We start from the raw sequence: 23216 nt of genomic DNA on the forward strand, positions 1-23216 counted from the left end.
GTTTCTGGGGTTCCCCACTGGATTTTCTAGATTTATCCTCTGTGTCTCTTCACTGTTCTCTCCTATTTCTCATTTTTGGTTTTTTGGCTCTGTCATGGCGGATTTCCCTGACTTCACCTTAGAGCTCACCAGCATGGTCTTCAGCCCTGTTCTTTTCAATCTTTTCCCCAACTTTTTAATTTTGTCAGTTATATATTTCATTTCCAAGAATTCTTTCTCATTACCCAGTTGATCTTTCTTCATAGAAGCCTGCTCTCATTTTCAGGATGCAGCACTTTCTTGACTCTGAGAATATTAATTAGGAATCTTTAAAATTGAAATCTGTCCCCTGTATTATTTGTTTCTGCCAAGGTAGATTCTATTTGTTTCTCTTTATCCTTCTTTTTTTCTTCTTCTTCTGTTTGGTTTTGTTTTGCCAATGATTTCTCTTAAATGCTCTCTGGTTGTCTATGCCTATTTATGAGTGAAAGACCACACTGATTAATACAAAGAGCTAGAATGGGTATTCTCTGTCCGTGTTTGGGTCTCTTTGTCCAACAGAGCTCTTCCTTAAGGGGCTGTGCTGATCACAGGTTCTCTAACGGGAACATATCATGTTGATTTCTTAGGATGTGTGGAACTGTTCATCAACATGTTCCACCCTTCTTGGGGCTGGCCCCATGGCCCAGTGGTTAAGTTCGGTGCACTCTACTTTGGCAGCCCAGGTTTGGTTCCTAAGTGTGGACCTACACCACTAGTTAGCAGCCATGCTGTGGCAGTGACCCACATACAAAATAGAGGAAGACTGGCAACAGATGTTAGCTCAGTGCTAATCTTCCTCAAGCAAAAAGAGGAGGATTGGCAACAGATGCTGGCTCAGGGAGAATCTTCCTCAGTAAAAAAAAAGAGTTCCACCCTTCTCAAGCCAAGGCATATGACCCAAGCCAACTAGGCTCTCTCAACCAGAACATGACATCTTAAAGGAAGTAAAACAAAGATTGGAGAAAAAAAAGATTGACATTTATTCATCATCTTAGTTAATTGATATTTTCTTGATATCTAGACCTTTGATTCTGCTTTAGACACGCCTGCCTGGTTCTCCTTTTTTGTGAGCTGCCCTGTTTCCAAAAACAACTTCTCTGCTTATGCTTGTCAGAGTTAGTTTCTCTTGTGTGCACATAAAGAACCTAAACTGTTGCAGGTGGAAAGGAAAACTGACCTTTGTTAAGCTAATCCTAGGTACTAGCCACTTTATATTTTTGTATTAATCATCATAACTCTATGAGATAGCTTATATTACCATTATTTTATGAGGAAAGGAACTAAAATTAAGTAGACTTATTGGCTTGTCCAAAACACCAGAGAAAGCACTGGAATCCAAGTCAGTCTGACATCAATACTATGCTTTCCCTTTACTCTGAAGTGTTCATGGAGTATTAAGGACACAGACCTGATTGCAGTTAAGAAAATATAATGAAGGCTGGCCCAGTGGCGTAGTGGTTAGTTCACACACTCCACTCTGGGGGCCTGGGGTTCGCTGGTTTGGATCCTGGGCACAGACCTACATACCACTCATCAGGCCACGCTGAGGCAGTGTCCCACACAGAAGAACTAGAAGGACTTACAACTAGGATATACAACTACGTACTGGGGCTTTGGGGAGAGAAAAAAAAAGAGGAAGATTGGCAACAGATGTTAACTCAGGGCCAATTTTCCTCACCAAAAGAAAAAAGAAAGAAAAGAAAATGCAATGAAAATTAGATGAGAGATTTAAGGCTGGGAAACCAAGAAGAGAAATTTAGACTCAACATGTTAAGAAAAAGGGAATCACAACTTCATTCGTAATAGTAGAGTGGCACAGTAAATCAAAGGAGAATTTAAGAAAGATGATTCTGTGACATGTGGAATGAATTTAGAAAGCTCACATTGGAACAAAGTAGAGGAGCTACAAGGCTGCCATAGTGATGAAATGGCAGCAGGTGGAGAGAAAGAAACAGTTTACAGAGGGATTTGGAAGGAAATTTCATAGGACTTTGAGACTGAATGGGTATTATAAGGGATGAGGAAAGATGAGCCAAAGTGGCGACAAGATTTCCAGCCACAATGAAGAAAGCTGAGTGAACGTATTTACTCTGCCTCACTCCCAATTCCCAAAGAAATGAACTAGGAATGCAAAAGCAAGAATGAACGCATATTGGTGCTAGAAAGAAGAAAGGGTGTCAAGAGTCCACAAAATTTGAGAATCTCTAGAAGATATAAAGAAGAGCGAATCAAAATAATGGAAAAGCAAATGTGCTTAGCAGCCTGCAGCCAAACAAAGGCAAATGAGAACAGCGTCTGAGCAGTAAGCTGGCATTTGCCCCCCACAGAGTACCCTCTTCCCACCACCAAGCTTGGTGCAGGAAGAGCTGGGAACACAAGCAGGTATTAGGGCGGCTACACTGAGCAGAAAGAGGGATGGAGTTCTCCACACTCACCGCTTAACCTGAGTCTTCATTCAGCCTGGACCGCTTAGTAAACTAACTATGAAATCTGCCACAGAAGGTTTCTATTTGCAGTGATAGACCCAGAGAGAGAAAAAGGGCAGGCCCTAGCTACTACTCTTCCAAAACAAGCCAAACTTAAGGAAAAAAATAGGGTGCAAATTCACAGGTACGGAGTAAATTTCTAAAAATTAAGGTAATAGTATATATAATTACATGCTAAATAAATGTGAAGATACACAAAAAATGCATTTCTTTTGCAAAATGCAAAATTAATAAAAGGGATCCAATAAGAGTTAAAAAGAAATCTGAATGGATAAAGAGCCATAAAAGAAATGAAAAGCTTATTAAAAAATCTCTCCTAAAACAAAAAAGCTCAAATGGATTAAAATGATTCCCAACAAACTCCCAAGGGAAAAACAATTCTCAACTATTTTAACTTCTCCCAGAACGGAGAGCAAAAAAATAGAAGGCTCTCTAATTATGATCCTAGAATAATCCTGATGCAAAACCTGACATGTTTCACTTTTGCTATATTTCACTTATGAATATAAAGTCAGCAGTGTTCCTAAATAAAATACTAACAAAATAAAAACACACATATCAGTGTATTAAAATATAGATAATTCAGCTTTGTTCAAACAGCTTAACATTAGGAAACCTATTCATAAATAAGAAACAGAAGCAGGTTAACATTTTTTAAATATACGATCATTTTGGGGAATGCTAAACGTGTTATTTGAAATCAACCTCTATTTTCGACGTAAATTTATTTTAATCTGGAATATAAAAGTATATTCTTAATTAGATACATTATCAGAAACTAAAAACAAACATCATATTTAGTAAAGTTTACATTAAAGTTTGAACCATGAAAAAAATACCCATTTTCACAATGTTACTCAACAATTCTATTCAGCATTATTCTATCCAGTACACTAGGAGAATAAATCTTAATTTAAAAGGCATAAATGTTAAGTAGAAAGAGCTAAATATAAGATTATTTACAGGTAATATGATTGTCTATACACAAAATCCATGACAATCAAATTAAAAATTATTAAACTAATAATCCAGTTCAGAAATAGAACTAATTCAAACACAAATATACTAAAATAAATAGCTTTCCTATATTCCAGCAAAAAACAATTTTAAAATTCAGGCAGAGAAATGGTATCCACAACAACCCCACAATATATAAAATATCCAGGAATAATAAAATAAACAACAACTGTGCAAGAACAATATAAAAAAGAAACCATAAAAGTTTGAAGTCTTTAGGAAAAAAAAGAATTGAAAAATGGAGAATTATTTAAAAGGAAATTCATAAAATAAGAAATACAAATGGTTCTTAAATATGAAAACATACTTCACCTTCCTAATAAGTAATATACAACACATTTTAAAAACAACGAGGTGTTTTCCTGGAATAGATTGGCAAAGGTTAAAAAAAAAGAACAAAGCACTCTCCAGGTAAGGATATACGCACGCCCATACACTAAGTGGTAATGAATTTTCATATAGTCATTTACGATAAAATTTATATTTATCAAAATTCATATTGTACATTCCATCATTGAACTAGTATTTGCAATTCCAGGAATTCACTTTATAGATCTACTCACAAATGTACTAAAAAAATTCAAAACCATCAAAATATTAACTAATAAGAGACTGATAATTATCAATGCCACGAAATACCATGAATCCACAAAAATGTAAGTTGTCCTATCCTGTAGAAAAGTGGCCACAATATATTATTGCATTAAAAACATGTTACAGAAAACGTTGTGTTGATATAATTATGATAAAAGCACACATCACCATATCCATAAAAGATTAAGCTACTAACAGGGATTATCTCAGTGTGAGATGGTGAAAGCACGCAGGGGTGAGAATGACTACTTTAAAAATTTCAGAATATTACAAAAAATGCAAACAGAAATCTTATAAGCAGACACAGAGACAAGGTCTGAGTGCAAGTGATTTATAATGAAGCGCTTCCAGGGAAGTATGGGGAGGAGTGGGGCGGCAGGTCAGAGAATGAGAGGAAGCCATGGACGTGCACGAGCTCAGACAAAGACCCCTTGAGGGCAGCTTCAGCCTGCTCCCACGAGGACACCCCAGGGTATTTGTTACACTTCAGAGCAAGGGCGTGGGCTTTGCACGCCCTGGCATCTGGCTCTTAGTGCTTTCTGGCGAGGTGCGTCCAACACCTGGAGAATCCTGGGGGGGAGAGTTAGAAGGCTACAGATGCCAAGAGTGAGAATGGAAACCAAAAAGGGAGGGGGGTGCATAGAAATGCTGAAAAGAGATTCCCATTTGTCCTTAGAAAACGAGCATTCAGTGGCCCTTAATAGAAATGAAGGCCTTTCTCTCTCTTCTTGTTCATTTTTTCAGTCTGAAGTGGTACACGTTGAGATCCTGAGAAATGGCAGGAACTCTCAAGTCCTCTGCCGATTCTGACTGGAACCACGTTACTCGGCCATCAACTTAACACTAAAGCTATATAAAAGCTGGAGCACTTGGCAACTACACTCCGCGAGGCTAAATTTTAAACAGAACTCCTGACTAAGGGACAGGATTCAAGAATTTGTTTATTCTGTTTAACTTGTTTGACTTTATGACAAACTTGTTTAAAACACTCCTAAAATGAATGAGTTGAGGTTTCTATCTCAGTGTGGCTGCTGAGCAGAACGTGATGTTTCCTAGAAATGTCCCTCAAGCCCACCACTCTTGGTGTCAATGAGGGATCTCACAACCTTCTGCTACAAACAGATGCTGCCATGACCTAACAGCTGGACCAGGTGGACAATTCAAGTTTCACCTTTTCACCTTTTGTGTGGTCTACAGTCTGTCTCGGAAATCTTCAATGCCTTTTTTCTTCATCCGTAAAATGGATGCAATAACTATCGCTCTGCTACCTTTCAGAGCTTATGGGAAGATGAACCATGAGGTCACAAGCGTGAAAGAATCTTGTAAACCATGTAGTGTTTTACCAAGTCACTTGTAGGAACAAGATACCAGACATTAAAGACGGGGAGATGGAGATCTGAATCCATCAGTGTTGGAAGGCACTTGGTTCAGGACAAAGGTGTGCAGCTTTGGACATGTTGAATCTGAGTCGGTAGTAAAACACCCAAGTCAAAATGAACAGTAAGCCATGGAGATACGGCCTTGGAGCCTGAGCAATAGGGTAGGAACAGAGGTTCGAATTTGGCAGTCCTCAACATGGGAGCAACAGGTCATCCACAAAATGGAAAACACACCTTTGAAAACTTCACCTCCCTTTTCATTTCTGTAGCCACATTCCTTATATTGGTCCCAGATGTCTTCTGTTGGGATTATCCAAATGCAAAACTTTATTAATAAAAATTATCATTATTACCAATTGTTAAATGATTCTTTAGAGTCCCTATTATCTTACTGTATACATTATCCACTCAAAGTATTGTGCATACTGTCAAAATCAATCAACCACTTTCACTGGTAAGTCTACACACATAAACAAGGGCTAGAACTCTGGAACGGAAATCACAGGGACTTCTAACAGCCATATAAATTACACACATGGTCTCTCCCTTCAAGTAATCTAGACTATTCCTTAAATTACTTACCATTTTGAGTGAATAAATACACATGCTATGTAACAAAGTGAAACTGATGAGATTTTAAAATTTTCAGTATATATGACAATGCTTAAAAAAGCACAATCTTGCATATTCTTGCATGAAGAGATTCACACGAGTGTTTTCATGACCTTAGAATTACTTTATTTGGCCCCAAACAACAATATCACAAAGTCAAGGCTCATTTTTAAAGGCATTTACATTGTTTAAAGGATATTTGGAATGAAGCCCAGGACTGGTCAGTCTGTTTTGACTGGCTTGTCTCCTAATGTTAAGACCATTAACAATTTTCTCCATCTTCGACAGGTCTCACATGCCAGTTCTTTTTTGGTTTTTCTTTTAAAAATTTCATACCATTTACAACTGAACTCCTGAAACCTTGGAGTTAGTTAAAAGTATTCCTGATTTAAATAGGCTGGATTCTATTGAGGTGTACAAAAGTTACATGCTAGTTTTCTGGTTGAAAGTACAGTGTTAAACCATAATGTTGCTTATCTTAATAATTAGAATTTAACTGAGAGTCAATTTACTTTCTATTTAAATTAAAGCAATGACTAGATGTAAGTAGTCTACAATTTTAAAACGGTATATATAGAAAAAGTCCTGAATACACCATTTTAATTTAAGTTTTATTGATTTTGTTGATTATATGCGTTGCATAAGTGCTCATCAATTCCTTTTGCCTCGTTTCACTAAATTTTCCTTTTCCCTAAGCAGGGATAACATTAATCAGTCTTGCAGTGTTTTAAATCTACTCTAAATATATGTATCATTTGTGCTGTGGTAAACAGCATAAATTCCATGTAAAATTTATATTTAAAAAAATGTTTGTATGTAAGACATATTTGAAATTGTACAGTAACTAAAACTGTAATTCATTAAAAAAATCCAAAAATACTGTTACTATATATATAAAAAAGGAAAGAGATGTTAGAAATCATTTTTCATCTACTTTATCATTAATGACTTCCTTTTACAGATGAGGGGTGTGAGGCTGTTAAATGACCTGCCCAAGACACATACACACATGTGTGTGCACACACCCAGCCCCAACACTCTCATTCTCGGACCAGCTCTAATGGTACTGCTATGTTCTCAAGGTCTGCTATAGTCTTAATGTAAAGTCCGGGTCAAAACAGTCAGTAAATAATCATTGAATGTGCAATTTATTTAGAAATAGATCTCCAGTCTCTTGACACCAAATGCATGGTTCTTTCCAATACACAAATGGAAACATTAAATTGTCCTCCTTTATCCTGTAGTTTTATTGCGAGAATAGAATGGGATAAACGATGTGAAGGAAACTTGAAAACAGGTAAGTACACGCAAATCTGAGACAGCATTATTATCACCGTAGTTTAAGCTGATAAAACTTCCCACTTCTATTACCATAGGTCTATAAATCTAAGAAAGGCAAAATTTACAAGAATGGCAATTTTAAAGACAACTATTTTAATTTCTTGAGTGATCTGGCTAGGAAAAAAGACATAGTTCCTATAGCTTTTGGGTTTAAATAAAGAAAATTTTATTGTTAACAGTAGTTCTATAAAGAAACAGAATTCCTTATTCTATATTGATTTTACAGGATAATGAACCAAACAGTTATTTGAAAGTTTTTATCTAGATTTTCATAAGTAAAAATAACATAAAATGGAAGTTTTCAATCAATCATACGTTAGAATTCTTTCTATACCACGAAAATCTATACTGCAAATTTGCTTTAGATCCTTTTCTATTGAGTGGGATTTTGAAATAAAGAATGGAGCTGTCATCAACACGACTGGTCATTTCACAAGTAATAAAAAATTCACATAGACTATTAGCAAATAAAGACTCATAAAAACACTGACTAGGGCATCTGAATTTGGCACAATTAAAAATACTCATGATGAAATAGTGTTACAAAATCTTAACAGTGCAATAAATAGGTTAACTGAGAAAAGATTATTAAAATAACTTAAACATATTACAATTTAAATTATAACCAGTGTGCAAGAAAAATATGGAAATTAATTTGTTAAGTCATCATCCTGCATACTCTAAGAACACCTAGAGAGTAACCTCACATGGATGAGTGCTCAAAATCATTTGCACCAATTTTTTAATTTTTTAAAGCAGCTTTAAAATAACTGACTCCCAAATCAAGATATTAAATGCCAACTTCTAGCTGGCAATAATGCCTCCGGCTAAGATAGAAATGAGATTCTTTACAGAAACGCTGACACAGCTCTAACTGTAGGCACTTGAGTGTGCGGCTCTAATTCTTTTTTCAAATCTTGCCCAGCAAAGCTTCAGGTAAAGCAGTCCACAGAATGTGTAAACAGTAAGGGGCAGTCCTAGAGCTCTGACAAAATCACAAATCTGTGACACATTTCTATTCATCTTTGATTGTGAGTGCTACGTGACTAAATCATTCAAAATGTACTGATTAGCTCTTTAATAGATAAAAAGTGGGCAAGATATTATGAAAATCAACATTTCCTAATTCATTCGATTTGCAAGAGCTACACATTTTTAAGCTGACAATGTAAAACCTCGAAAAGGTTTTTCAAAAAAGGCTTCCGCCTTATTTAGCATTTTGACCATAAATCAGAAACAATAAAAAAGAAAATTAAGAAAAAAAATTACAGAACAAAGATGAAGAAAGCTTTTCTTTTTCATTTGGAAATCTATTAAACTATGAAATAAGTTGCCAAGAAGAGTCAGTTTCCTATGTGGAAAGCACATAAAACTGAACCAGATAACATAATCTCAGAAGAGGCCAAGGGAATACAATTTACACTGGGAGGTGTGTGGCTGGGACAGAGGACTTAATTGTCTAATCCTAATCCTCATATTTAAAAATGTCTAAGATAATGATTCTTTTAATGAGGAGATAATTTTAAAGCCCAGCCAACTCTGCCCTAATCACGATAGGGTGGTGTTTTTTCTCCTCCGCATTGTTATCCAGCCAACAGATGACCATCGATCCTACACTGGGAAATAGTGTTTTGATGTTTATTGATCAAAACCGTACGAGGGAAATTGTGATTTATGAATGGAAGACTATCATGAGTTATCACTTCTTATAAATACAGAACTGGGATAAGCATATGTTAGGAATATCACATTAAACAAATACTAAAATTATTAATTTGTTAAGGTAAACAAAAGTATCTTTAATAAGTTTATGTGGGTCAATACTACATAATGAGGATGAACTTAAAATTGTAACATCTTGCATCACAATATTCTGATTTTGTACGATTCTAAAAATTTGCTAACTTGCATCACTTTTAATTTCTATTTTACTCAAGTAACTCATCATTATAACAGAAAAGCAAGTTGAAATGTATAACGAACTTATTTTAAAAATCATCGCTAAATTTTATCTTAAACTCAAGCTAATCATCCATTTAAATTCAAATTTAATCTTTCACAATCTGCATTTTACTTAAAGGCAAAATTCACACTTATTATGAGTTATAAATTATCATGCAAATCTCTAGGAAGTTGTCAACTGGGGAAGTCTTTACCTTGTATCATGGCATGAAACAACACTCATTTTATTATAATATTAATTTCAAATGCTAATTTTCTCTTCATTAGATGGCAGAAAAGAAATAATGTGCTGTTAATATTTTTATAAAGAATATGCTTCTGAATAAGAGTTTCAGAGAAAATAATACATTCAGGACTGATATTTAAATTTTGCAAATGCCTAGTAATCCTATTAATTAGGTATAGAAGTCTGTTAAACACACTGAGCACAGGCCAGGAAAATCAGGCAAGGCCAGGTCACATACACACACACTTCATAGGCTACCTGCAGTTTTATCAAGGCAGCTTATTGTTTTCTTAAAAATTTTAAATATGACAAAAACATGTACAAACATTTTAGTTACTGTAAAAGCATTATATGGCTTGTGACTTATTTGGGCCCAACTCCCTGTGACTGCTTTCAGATGAAACAAGGAATTTTCTTAAAATTAAATTTTCAGTATTCCCAAAGGAATCCACTACTCATTAAAAATTTTTAGCATCTGAAAAAGTATGTTCTTCAGGCTAGCAGCGCAAAGGGAAAAGTAAAATCCAGTTCCAACAATTACCCAACTTCGACTCCCTCCCCATCAAGGGCAGATTTACTAAGTACATGCGGGTCCTAGAAAATTAAAAGACTAGTTTTCAAATCTAGAAAACATTTCATCTACTTGCTGTTGGGATTTACCAAAGAAGTTCAATGTCAGCTGAAAAAGGTAGAAAAAAACTAGGAGCCATCCAAAGGGCCAAGTGATGATCTGGCCTTTTGGATACCAGCTGGGGTGGGGCGCGTGGAAGGGTTGGGGGAGATTTTAATTTGGGTCTACCCTGTTCAGCCACTCTGTTTTCCTTTCACATCCTAACCCCCTCGTGTTATAAGGCTGGAAACAGCTCCAAGAATGTAGAGAATGTAAACAGCCTTTTATTGTCCAAAAGGATGGCAGTGTAAGGAACGTGGCTTATCACACAGCTGCAGCTCCCACCTCACTTACCATGATAAAGTGCTCCAGGAAAAAAACATTACAACCCAAGCACAATCCCAACATGGATTAGAATTGGACATAAGCTTCCTTAAAAACTAATCAATCAATCCGTGCTGTAATATTAGAATCTGGCTCTTAAGGAGGGTATATAATCCCTTCAAGATGTATTTCCTGTTCCTTATTGACTACGGTGGTGTGAAAATAAGAAATCTAACATTTCCAATATAGTAGCTGATAGGAGAACTTTTTCCCAACACATGCCCAAATATACCTCCTCATCTTTAAGTCAAACACAGTGAAGAGATACACAGTTCATGATCATCGAAGGCAAAGTTAAATTAATGAACTAAGAAATTCATGCAGATATTCTGAAGACCCTACCTGAGCACCCGACTTCCCCAGGCTGTTAGAGTTTTACTTCCAGACCATACAAATGCTGCTTTGTTAGATCACCTTTCATTGCAACCCAGAACAAACATTTTAAAGAGCAAGTGATACTAAAGACTAATATGGCATATCTGTTGCATGCATAATGCCTTAGATGTAAATTTATTTTAACACGCAGTATTGTACATAGCCAGTATGTGCGGGCTCATTCAAGGACATTTGGGAACATCACTGCATTTTCTTCTTGATGCCACGGAAGAATTTCTTAGTTAACACTGTGCAGGTGAAGCTAATCTCTGCTCTAACAAGAATGGACAGGCCCTTCAGTACCCTCTCCCCTTCTCTAAGACCTTTGAAAGTCCCTTCCATCCTCAAAACTTGCTAAGTATGTCTGCCTCTACAATATCATACGTATCATAGAGAAACTTTCATAACTTACTTGATCTTTCCCTTTAAAGGGTAATAAGAGAGAGAGAGAGAAGAAAAAAGGCAGGCAGAAAAAGAGAAGGGAGGGAGGAAGAAGGAAGGAGGAATGGAAGGAAGGAAGGAAGGAAGGGAAGGAGAGGGGAAGGAAGGAAGGAAGGAATCATCATTCTCTACGTGGCTGGTTTTCTTAACCTTGTCTTAACAGCCCAGAGCTAACTGGATAAAGTCTTAAGTATGAGGACGAAAGAAAGCGTGGAATCTGGAGAAAGCTCTCTTAATAGCAGCGTATCAAGATTAAGTGCCAAGAGAGCAGAAGAAATCCGTCACAGAGGCGAACTGAGCCGAAGCAGTCCCCTTTTATAATTTTACTTTAAAAGTTGTCTTCTTGAAGGTCTTACTCGGGATCTCCCTTGAATATAATTAACTAGCAATATATACCGCATATAGGTATATTTCGGAAGGAGAGCGTGGCGCCACGCGGGAAAACGAGGACAGATGAGAGTTACACCGGGGACAGTCGTCTCTATAGAGCCTCGCTGGCGAACCCTGAACCACCTTCTACCACCCTTCCTAGTCCTCAGCGCCCCCTGAGCCGTCCAGACCAGGCGGGAGGGGTCTTCGGAAACATGGAGAGGTCCTGCGTGGAGTTGGGCGTGAAAGTTACATCCTGTGTCCCCGCCGGCAAAAAACCCCATGCCAGTCCCCAGCGCCAGACGGAAAACGAAGAGAAATCCAATCGCCCCTAAACTCAGTCTTCTGCCTAAGTTTTCCCCCAGCAAGGCGCCACTAACTGGCCCTGCGAACGAGGATGCACGATGCCATGGTTTGTAAGAAGTGTCTGTAGGCATCTGGGCAAAATACCACGTGAAAAATAAACCCCACCAAGCCCCTCAAATCCTGGGCTGGAGGCAGGTCTTTCAGCCCATCCTCATCATGTCCCTCTACCTTCATCCCTTGACCGCTTCGCAAACCTCTTCCTTCTCCCGCACCTTCTTCCCGGCCACTTCCTGCCTACTTTACCCCAGCCCTCAAGTTCCAATCCTTGCTAACCCCCCACGCGCCTCAAGGTCCCACTATTCCATTCTCCGATTCTTCTCCTCCAGCCCCTAAGGCAACCCCAAACTCCCTGCACTCCGCACGCCCCCAGTCCCATGTCCCAACAGCCCCAGGCTCCGCTTCCGAGTTGGGCACCGGCGGGGTTTTCCCGCCGAAACCTGTCCCCAGCGCGTGGGGCGCGCGGCGGGCCGGGCACTCACCAGCTGCAGCAAGCCGGGGACCACCACGAGGGGCAGCGGCCGCAGGCGCATGGTGCCGGCTGGCGCGGCGTCTCACGAGCTGCGCGCCCTCGCCTGCCTCTCGCGCATCTCCACTTCGCGGGGCAGGACTGAGGACGCCAGGGACACAGCGCGGCGCTTCCCTCCCGGAATCCGAGCGCAGCGCAGCGCCGGCCGGGTGGGTGGGCGGGAAAAGGGGAGGGCGCGGGGACACGCGGGAGGTTCTTCGGGGGCCCCCGCGCGCCCCTCCTTCGACGGGGTTGGCAAAGGAGCGTGCGGGCCGCTCGAGCTCCGGCACAATGCGCGGAGCTCCAGCGGCGGCCGGGGGCTCCTGCGTCCTGGGGTCGCCCGCGGGCCAGAGACTGCGACTCGGGCGCTTCAGTGCCGGGTTCCCGCGCGAAGCTGCTCTGGAGATCCGGCCTCGCCGTGCGGCTGCCCGGCAGAGCTGAGCGCGTCTCGGAGCCCGGCGAGGCCCGGCGCCTCCTCCGCCCACGCCCAGCAGAGGGCCGGGCCGGGTGCGCGGCTGGGCCAGGCGCCCTGCCCACTGACCCGCTGTGGTTTTGCTGCGGAGATGGGAGCCAGGGGGGCGGGGGTCTCTCTGCGCGGATGCAGGAAGGAGTATGCCCGGAGAGCACCCAGGGAGTTTCAGGAGAAGGCGATCGCAGGGTCGTGGGGCGGGGTGTGGGGGGCTGAGAACAAGAAAGGCTGGCGAGGGGAGGCGGGGTGCTGGAGCCCGGGACGCCCGGCAGAGCGCCCTGCTCTGAGGCAGAGCTTGCTTCGCTCGGAGAGCCCGAGCAAGGGGTACAAAGTGTGGTTGGCGCGGCTGGAAGGATTTCTGAAAGTGGAAAGTAGTGGGAACCGAGAGAGACCTCGAGGGGGAGTAGGGATGGGCAGGGCTGTGAGGAACCGAGCTAGGTTTAATGGTCCTGGCTTATTCCGGTTTGAGGATGGTATAGACAGCTGGGTGTCCAGGAGACCGACAGAGCTGCGCTGCGAGGACCTCCCGCCTTGGCGCGTGGGGAGAGGGATAAAGAGAGGAGACCCTGCCGCAGCTTCCTACTCGGGAAATCTTGGAGAGGGGAATCTTCCAGGGCGGGCAGGGCTGCGAAACTGCAGCCCCCGTGAGCCTCACCCTCGTGTTAACAACTCTCCGTGGGAGAGATCCTTAATTTTTAACTATCTCTGTGCTGGACACTCGTGTGGAAAAGTCAAAGGACAATGGGGCTTACAGACTCTCACAATGTCTACGGTGGAGGAGAATTTAGACATCATCCATCAACCCCTTTATTGAACAGATGGAAAATCTAAGGTCTAGAGAGATAAAGCCACTTCTCCAGGGAGGAGTCTCTAGGCAGCTGCTTCCAAAGCATACGCCAGGCAAGGCTACTTCCTACCTGCAGAAAGGCAAAGCTCTTACAGAACAAAAACGTATTGAGGCAAGTGAGTAGAATTGCGATTGGTTTCCAGCCTTTAAAATGTAAAACACAACAAAAAGTGAAATTTGGGTAGGGATTTTAGGGAAAAAAAATGTTTCCTTCTCCTCCCCTTACTACCTCCCACTCCAAAACAGAAATGAGGAGGGAGTTTGTAAGTGTTGAAGGGTCTAGGACCACGTTTGCAGCAGCACAGCCTTCCTCCTAGGTCCCAAGAGCAAGAGGATTGACTTGGGTAGGGCAAGGTCCCGCCCTTCCTTTCAGGGGATGTGCCAAGATTGTGCAGATGGGAGGGAGGTGATTCCAGAGTGACTTTGAGAGATGTTGTCCCTCAGGCTACAGGTAGGTTGTCTCCCCAATACAAGTCTATTCCATGTGTGGAAGGAGAGAAGCGAAGGCCCTATATCCTTCCTAACCCTTTGCCAAGCCTGACCTGGGGGTTCTAGGGCCCTGTGCCAAAGGATGCACCAGTTCTGTCCCACCTCTGCTTGTCCTCAGACTTCCTATTCCTGGCAACAGACTCTTAAAAAGAAACAAAATCGTTGTTTAGTATCTAAATCTATAACTCACCCCATACAGCTACCTCTCACCTCCACAAAAATTCTCTCTTAATCAAGGCTTAGAGCCCACTTCTAGAAAGTTATTCTGTCCTAGGAGTATAAGTAAGATAATTTCAAAAAATGCAAGAGATCTCTATGAGTGGATCTTCTCGTCCAACTTTGGTTCCCGGATAGGGCTGCATTTTATTTACAAACAATCTTTGAGAGATGAGAAGGACTTAATAGGAAAGGGTTTGGCAGATATAGAGGAACTGTTTTGTGGAGAGGTGCTGCCAGAGAGGAAGGGGGGCAAACAGCTTTGCAAGATGCAGTACCTCGTTTAGACTCAGTGTCTGCCTGAGCCTCAGCTGACTCATCTGTAAAACCAGAAGGTGAGTCCCTTCTTGGTTTAGTTGTTTCCAATTCTGTTATCACTGACTCTCTAAATGAGGACTGCGTGACTTCACACACTATTGAAATAAATAATTAAGTGATTTAATTACTGGAATACTTCACTCTTTTCTTTAAATTTGTTCATATTTCTTAGACTTTTTCTGCGCTTTTGGAAAACTTATACATAAAATTTGAAAGTGGAACCTAAACTTGACATCTGTCCTAGTAATACTAAGTATTCTCACAAAGGAACACGCTGAAGGGTGTTGAATTCCAAGGTAAAAGCTGAGGGATGCAAGAGAACTTGTGTGTCCCATTGATCAGGCTGTGTAATAGAGAAGCACCAAGGACCCCATTGATTAAAGTCTGGTATTACTGTGTTTATTTATAAGGTGACTATTGATAATTTACTGTATTCCCCAAATGTTGGTGTACACACTATGGGAAAGTCAAGGAAGGAAGGGAGGGAGGGAGAGAGAGAAGAAGTGAAGGGAAGGAAGGAGGGAGAAGTGAGAGAGGAAGGAAGAGAGAAAGATAGATGGAAGCTTTTAGTATGTTGACTCTGTCCTTTAGAACATACAGTCTAACCAGAAACACAGAACATACAAAACACAGTAGACAATATAGACAAATATACATTTCAGTGCTGCCAGGTACCATGGGAGGAAAGAAAGATCATTGTAGGCCAACATGAATGCTTCATAGAAGAGATGAAATGTAAGCTGGCTCAGCTTCCAAGAATGGCCAAGATTAGTCTACATGGGAGAAAATGGGGAAAGCCATTGCATGCAGGAGGAACAGCATGAGCAAAGGCAGAGTGGAGGCAGTTCATATGACGTAATTGAGAGATGGACAGTAAGTAGACCAGACTGGCTGGAGGAAAGGTGTTGAGGAAAAATGAGAGGAAAGGTAGATTATGGGCTAAACTGTAAAGATCTGGGAATGCCAAGCTAAGTAGTTTAGCTTGATCTTCAGGAAATAAGGAGTCTTAAAACTTTTTGGAGTAGAAAAGTCATACTTGGAGTAGCATAAAGATAAATGCAGTAGTAACATGCAGGATGGTCTTGAGGAGGTTGCATGAGGAGATCGTCATGGCGGTTGGAAAGAAAAGAATAGAGAGACAAGGATGCAAGAGCTATTATAAGGGAATGGTGAACTGAACTTGGTGTTGGAATATTTTAAAACTTTCCTGGCCTATTAAAGGATTTTTTTTTTCATATCTCCACTTTCTCTCTTAGAGGCAACTCAACAACTGGAGAATCAGATCATTGCCTTTTCATTTTGCAAGGGTGGTTTTTGCAGCATGAGGGAATTGAAAATGGTCTTTTCATATAGACAAGTAGCAGAAAGTGGAACCTACCAAATTTTACTGCCATGTGATTCCATTGTAGTCTTTTAAGAAGGTAACTTATGGGGATATTGTCATTGCTTAGAGACCAGATTTGTCAGCTTTGGTTTCTCTGGACCATTAGCTTTCTTCTTGTGCTTCTCCTCTATGCTTTCTTTCTCCCCCTTTTACTGTTCATTAGCATCATTACCAGAAAGTGGATAAAGACATAATATACAGTAGCATTTCAGAGTGGATGTTACCCCAATTTTGGATATTAACCAATTTTCTCACTTTTAAGGTCATGTGACTGGCTTCGTGTCACCTGGAGAGGTGTGGGCACATCTGAAACTCGACTCAAGACCTTCAGTTTCTCAGTGTGGTGCTCCTTCCCATTCATCACTCTGCCTCAGGTATTTTTCAACTGGCCAGCAGTTATAAAAGTTTTGATGCAGTGAAAGAGTGGACCTTTAGCTAATAAGAGTTGTGGGGATGATCTATGGATGGTAAAAAGCCCCAGAATCTATCTTATTATCAGGAAAAGAGGTTTGACTGTACTGAGCCCGAAGCATTGATCTGGTCGTAATTTTAGAAGGGTGAGCGATAAGGAGAATTACATAGCGTGGGGCTACTGTGCAGCCTCAGAGAAGTGGCATTCAGGGCTCAAGAACATGAGACTGCTTACCCTGAGGATGGAGGGAATTCTCAAGGAGCCTTTGGACCTCTAAGACCTCTGTAATAAGAAGCTGCTGGGCTTTTTGGCAGCAATTCTTAACAACCAGAATCCTTTGGGGTTGCCACTCTTGTTGAGGACTTGAATATTCTTGAATCACCATTTAATAAAATATGATGCTGTGTTACATTGACTCTCAACGCTCTTGAGCGGTAGGCAATGCACAGCTCCATCCCACCGCAGGTGGAATCACTGGGGACTAACATCTCTAAAAGTAGACTTGAGTGTTGTTATTTTCTGCCCAGGAGATTTCACCATACAGCTATGGTTGAGAACTACTGCTCTACAAGAAATTTCTCTTTTTCTCTTTTCTTCTTTCCCCCTCTCCCTCCGTTCCCCTAGAGAATTACAGCCCCCACATTTGGAATGCACTGAAGTTTTAATGGAATCTCATTAGAACCTGTTTACACTCTTAGTTCTCTAGGCCTTTTCAGGAAAGAACTGCACATTTTCTTTGTAGGTATTTGGGCGTGGGGGATGACTGGGGGATTTGTAAAGTTTTATCATATAAACTTCTCAGTTACTCCAGGTTGAAACTCAAATCAAAGGATTCCTCTGGAGTGAAATCGCTCGTTCTCCACCTTGGGTGGCCACAACACTATCTTTCCACCACCTTTCCAGCTGGATGTTGGTGTGCTGGTGGTTGATGCCACTGTCAGCAGCCAAGAGGAGGGGCCAGAGGGAGGGGAAGAGGCACAGCCTGGTTCCCAGTGGGTCCTGTGATGAGAGGGAGAATGGGTGAAGAAAATAGCACTCAAGACTGACAGGGCAGAAGAGAGATTCTCTCTGAGTGCCATATTACATCTCTACCAAATAAGACTGATTTTTACAAACCTGTCATCATCTTTCCATGTGTGTTTCCATGCATTGTCCATATACTCATGATTATTTGACTGAATAATCACCTTTTCTACTTGGACATCAAATATGATGGGTGTCATTACTAGAAACTCATTTAACCTGCTTTGGATGTTGCTTCATATATGGAGAGAAGGCGGAAGAACAGAACCATAGAAGGTTAGACTTGGAACATCTTGCTTAACCTTTCAATTTATAGATGAAGAAACTGAGGCCCAGAGAGGGAAAGTGACATTCCCAAGGTCACACAGTCAGATCGTAGCAGAAGAAGAAGGCTAGACTCCAGGATCAACGGCTCTTTTGACTGTGCTAGGCTTATTCTGGGGTGGGATGGAGCTGTGGAGTGCCTACTGCCTAATTCACAATGATTAACAAAGGGGCAGCAAAAGAAAGACATATTTACAGAACATTGTCTGAGCAAATCAAACGGAAATTTTCCAATCTGAGAATATTGAGGGTTCCTGGAAGAGGGAAGACAGAAATCTGGGATGAAAAGAGACTGGAGTGAACCCCCCACCTCCTCCACATGTTAACAGGTCAGTTTTTTTGCAAGTGCCCAGACGCAACTCAGACAAGCAAACAACTACAACAGAAAGGCATTTAATGGCTCACACGAGAGGAAGTTCAAAAGCTGAGAGCAGTTTCAGGCAATTTGAGGCTAAATTAAGACATTTTTGAGCAGCATATTGGGTCAGCCATCCTGAGTGTCTAAGTCCATTAGAGTGGGCTGGGGGCAACTGCTGTAGAAAGCTTGAGGCTGGGCCCTGGACAGCGGGGGATGAAAACCTATCCTTCCAGGAACTGACTTCTATAAGAGCCTGACCACCTCCCAACCACCACCAATTTTCTGCAGAAAGAATTTGAAATTATTTCTTTAGTGTTTTCACTGATTCTTTTTCAGATGTCTTTTTCCCTTGACGTGGTCTTTCCTTGCTCAGGGACCTCCAATTTTTCTTTGGTAGCTATGTGAATGACTCTCATCTCTTAACTTCGCACACTCTAGCTTTCTGTATCTGCTTGGATGGCACCTTAACACCCATCACATTGTTTAACACAGACCCATACTTGCTGCATGAGATGAACTGAGGTTGCGGCATGTGGAAGATGGTTCAAAATCATGGGAGCGGCTCGCTCTACCACCTCCCACCTCTCAGGGAGTATAAGCTGCTTCTTATGCACCATGGAAGCCATCACTTATCAAAATATAGCAGCAGCTACACACACTAGTAGGTTTAACCACAACAAGGCACCATCCACCACCTTCAAGCAATTATGATTCATTTTTTGTTTACAGCCAGGTTCTTAGTTATTTAAACATCGCATTCTGGAATACATGTGGCTTATGAACTGTGCTCTTTCACAGGATGGATGAGTCCTACAAGGGGTGGCACTTTGGGTCTTTGTGTGAAATACAACTGGCATGTTCCCCTTGTGGTCTCTCTGGACATCAAATTACCGTTCGAGAGCTGCTTTCGTGCTTTATTTCAGTCTGTGTCAAATGAGTATTACTTTCCTTGCCTTCAAGCGGAAATTCTGTTAGGAAACAAGTGAACTAATTCTACCCTGAGAAAGTACAGCTTTAGATTAAGAGGTCGCTGGGGTTTGATACAAAAACCCCAATTGCTAAGCATATGGGGTATCTATTTTCCCCCTCTGCTGATCTAAAATGAACTTGTCTAGTATTTCTCTGGCAGAGTAATAATCACACTAAGATTCCTTCTCTTCATTTATTGGAATATCTTGAGTGCTATCTACTGGCCAAATGTGGCATTGCCTTAAAGTGTGAACTTCAGGTAAATTGTCGTGGCCCTTTTAAGGATAACTTTTTCTAGGGGCAAAATGTATGGCATACATTTTAGCACATAGTGACACATACTCACTGAAGACCTACATTCTTGAACACTATCACTGCTAGGGATCATTCGTTGCCTTCTAGATTGGAAGACCCCTGGATCAGGAGTCATATAAGTTGTAATATAAGTGAAATGTAGTGGGTAGGCAGATGCCTGCTCATCCTTCCTTGAAGTGGATGACTATGAATAGCCTAAATCTGATTTGCACTTTGCTGAATAATGTGGATGGAAAAAAATAAGCCATTAATTTAAAATGAGCTATACGGAATCAGTCAATAATCCTGTGTCTTCAAGCGGACATAAAGGAAGAAGAGAGAAGTTAAAAAAAAAATTCCTTGCTAGTTAGTTTGCACTCAATAGTAGGTAAAAAGCACATGCCAATACCAAGAGTATTGATCAGAATACTTGAAAGGTAACAGGTTACCAATATTCGGTATGAGTTAAAGTTCATCCAATTTATGCTAAACAACTGTATTTTCTCCGCAGGATCTTTCCCTTTTAAACATCTTGTAAATTATCCAGAGAAGTACATTATGCTTCAATCAGATTGCAGAAAAGAGGAGGGATCACAAAACAGTCAGTAACTGAGAGTCAAGCCAAGTGATTTGGGAGACGCAGTCACAGAGCCACGGGATCTTACTTATTGTAGCAAAATAAATGATTGTCTCATTTAGGAGAAATAGCTATAAAGGAAGAACCAAGGACAGGAGATCGCTGTTGATTATCAGGAAATAATGAAGAGAAAGGCCTAATGTGTTGACATCAACTTAGGCCAAGATCCAGATTATGAAGCTGTAGTCAACAGGAACTTGATGCAGACATATAGATTTAAGAATATACAGGGAAATAGAATGTCGCATCTTAATTTTTAAGTTATTAAAATGCAACTTATGCTGCCTTTAACTCAATTATTTTAAATTATTTATTTAGTAATTTGGAGTTATTTATGTCAGTTCATACCCATGTATTCTACTTCAAATTATAATTTAAAAAACTGAATATCCTGGATTCTGGGATATATACATATATATATACATTCTATGTAATGTATTAAGTTACCTGTATGTTATTAAATAATGATTGATATAAACATTTTGATTGGTAATGAAAAAGAGAAAACATAAGTTAAAAATTCTGTTTCAGCAATAGAATATTTAAAAAATTATATTTATAGGCACAAGCAAAAATCTCACTAATACTTATTTTCAATCATTCCTAAATTGAGCTTTCTATTTTTTTTAACCCCAGGTGCTGTATGTATATTATCACATATAATCATTACGACAACCGTGTAAGGTGAGTATTATCTGAAATTTGCAATGGCAAAGCTGAGGGATAGAGGAATTAAGTATTTCACCCAAGTTCAGTGACCTCTTATGTGACAGGACCCAGGATTTGGACCCAAAGCTCGGAGCTTTCTCTGCTAACCATTTACACAACACTGTCTCCCACTGTGTTGCTGTTTACGTCTTGTCAGTCAAACACCAGCTCTGCCCAAACTACTCTTCCTATTTCTCTCATTGTGGCCAGCAGAAGTGGGAAAAAATGGCAGCATATAGTGTGTGTGTGTGTGTATGTGTGTGTGGTGTGTGAGTGTGTGTGAAAATATCTGGCACAGTGCCTGACACTGAGTGAGAATCCTCCCCCAAAGCTTGTTATATCTGAATCATGTGAATGTTGTTTTCAACCAGAAAAGAGCTATGTTTTATTTTTTTCATTTCACTAATAACCCCTGTGAGGGATTGCTCTGTGTGACTCCGTTGAGCTGGGAACCACATTTCCCAGCATCCTTTTCCCTGTATAGTTCTGTGTTAGAGTTGACCGAAGAGATGGAGATCCACGTGCGTTGTAGAAGGCTGAAGCTCCGTGGCAGCCGTTCCTCTCTCAAGGTCTTTGACTTTTTAACAGACAGACGCAGATTAGGCCCAGCAGCTCCAGGCTGTTCTCACTCTCTTCCATCTGCATCTTGCTTTTCTTCACAAATGCTGTGCCTTTGGCCGACAGCTGCCCAGGCCCACCACCAGATGCTTGGTGTGGATCCACAGGAGTGGTGTTCGCACAGACATCTTCCTTAGATCACCGCATGGGTTCCCCTTCATGTTCCCATTTGGCTTTTCAGAATATCCTGACTGAACGTTGACTGACATCATCCCTAAGTTTTATCGTCTCTTTATTTACCCAGCTGAAAAGTCTCCCCATTGGTCACAACTGGTCAATAAGCACCAAGGCCCTCAGTTTCCCTAATGTTGATTGCCTGATCATTTGCTGCTAAAAATGCCTTCCTCAGGGAGGACTGTGCCCCTTCGAGTATATAATGGAATAAATATCACCACTGAGTACTTCCTGGCTTTTCCTTCCTCTACCTAAAGAGGATTCTTCCTGGGCCTGCTGATTATTTCCCTCTCTTTTCCTCCCTAAGGAAAGTCCTACCTTGTCAGACTTCTTGGACCTCAGCGGTGGTGATTCAAGGGTAAATAAGGAGGGAAGCAGCACCAAAGGAAACGTGAGGCAGCAAGGGTTGGAGGAGCTTTCTAAGAGTGGTTAAAAAGAGAGAGGTTGAAGTAATTTTAGTATAGAAATGCAGTGGAAAGGGAAAAAGGGGGATTCTAAAAAATATTTCAAGGACTATATAGTCTTTTCATGGTATTCAAAAAGTTAAGTTAAGAACTTGAGTTATTTTGAAATTAGTTTTAGTCACATGGATTAGATTCTTCAGGTTGTGACCTTTCTCTGGGACTGGATCGTGTGGACTGTGGCTTTGAGAGGGTTATATATGTATAAATAGTCTGCATGAGTATCACATGGTCTCTAAATAGGCAGTAAAAACAATTTACTAAATCTCTCAAATTTTTAAGGACGACAACACTTTTTCTGAATCCAAAATTAATCTTTTAAGTATTATCCACAGTGCAAAAGTATATTCTAACATCTATAAGTGTTTCTCAAAGTATATTTTCGTGAACCACCTCCCAGGAAATTTAATATATATTTATGAGAAGGAGAAATTCTGGGTTCAAGCAAGCTTGGGAAGCACTAGATGAAACAGAATTAAACAGATTGATTTATTCAAGGACTATATAAAGTCCTTAATTTTTTTCTTAGAACTTCTCAAGTGCCTTTTTTGGGGCTACTGTTGTCAAAAATATACTTTGAGGGACACAGAGAACCACATAGTAGCCATGTCTTCCTGCACACAGGAGAGATTGGGTGGGATCACGGGCAAAGCCCAATGTGTCTGGATTTTTGTCTCTGCACTGAATGTGGGGAAGGAAAAAGTGAGAGCAGAGGTTATGAGTTAGACTTACGTATTTGACCTGGTAAGAAACAAATAGGCTTTTATGATATTTGATTTGATCCTTTAATTATAGTTAGCATATTTCTGCTTTGAGAAAATTAAAAT

The 23216-nt window shown here is 40.7% G+C and overlaps 1 protein-coding gene across 1 annotated transcript in view; it reads right to left on the reverse strand.

Moving 5' to 3' along the window:
• NXPH2 (neurexophilin 2) overlaps positions 1-13661 on the reverse strand; it is a 118065-nt gene extending 104404 nt beyond the window's left edge. Inside the window, exon 1 of the mRNA XM_008529232.2 lies at positions 12663-13661. Within this exon, the coding sequence (XP_008527454.1) occupies positions 12663-12713 (51 nt within the window). The 5' untranslated portion in view covers positions 12714-13661. The remainder of the gene's footprint in view (positions 1-12662) is intronic.
• Between the last annotated feature and the right edge of the window lie 9555 nt (positions 13662-23216).

The sequence above is a fragment of the Equus przewalskii genome, chromosome 17 (genome assembly GCF_037783145.1).
Source record: "Equus przewalskii isolate Varuska chromosome 17, EquPr2, whole genome shotgun sequence".
Lineage (NCBI taxonomy): Eukaryota > Metazoa > Chordata > Mammalia > Perissodactyla > Equidae > Equus > Equus przewalskii.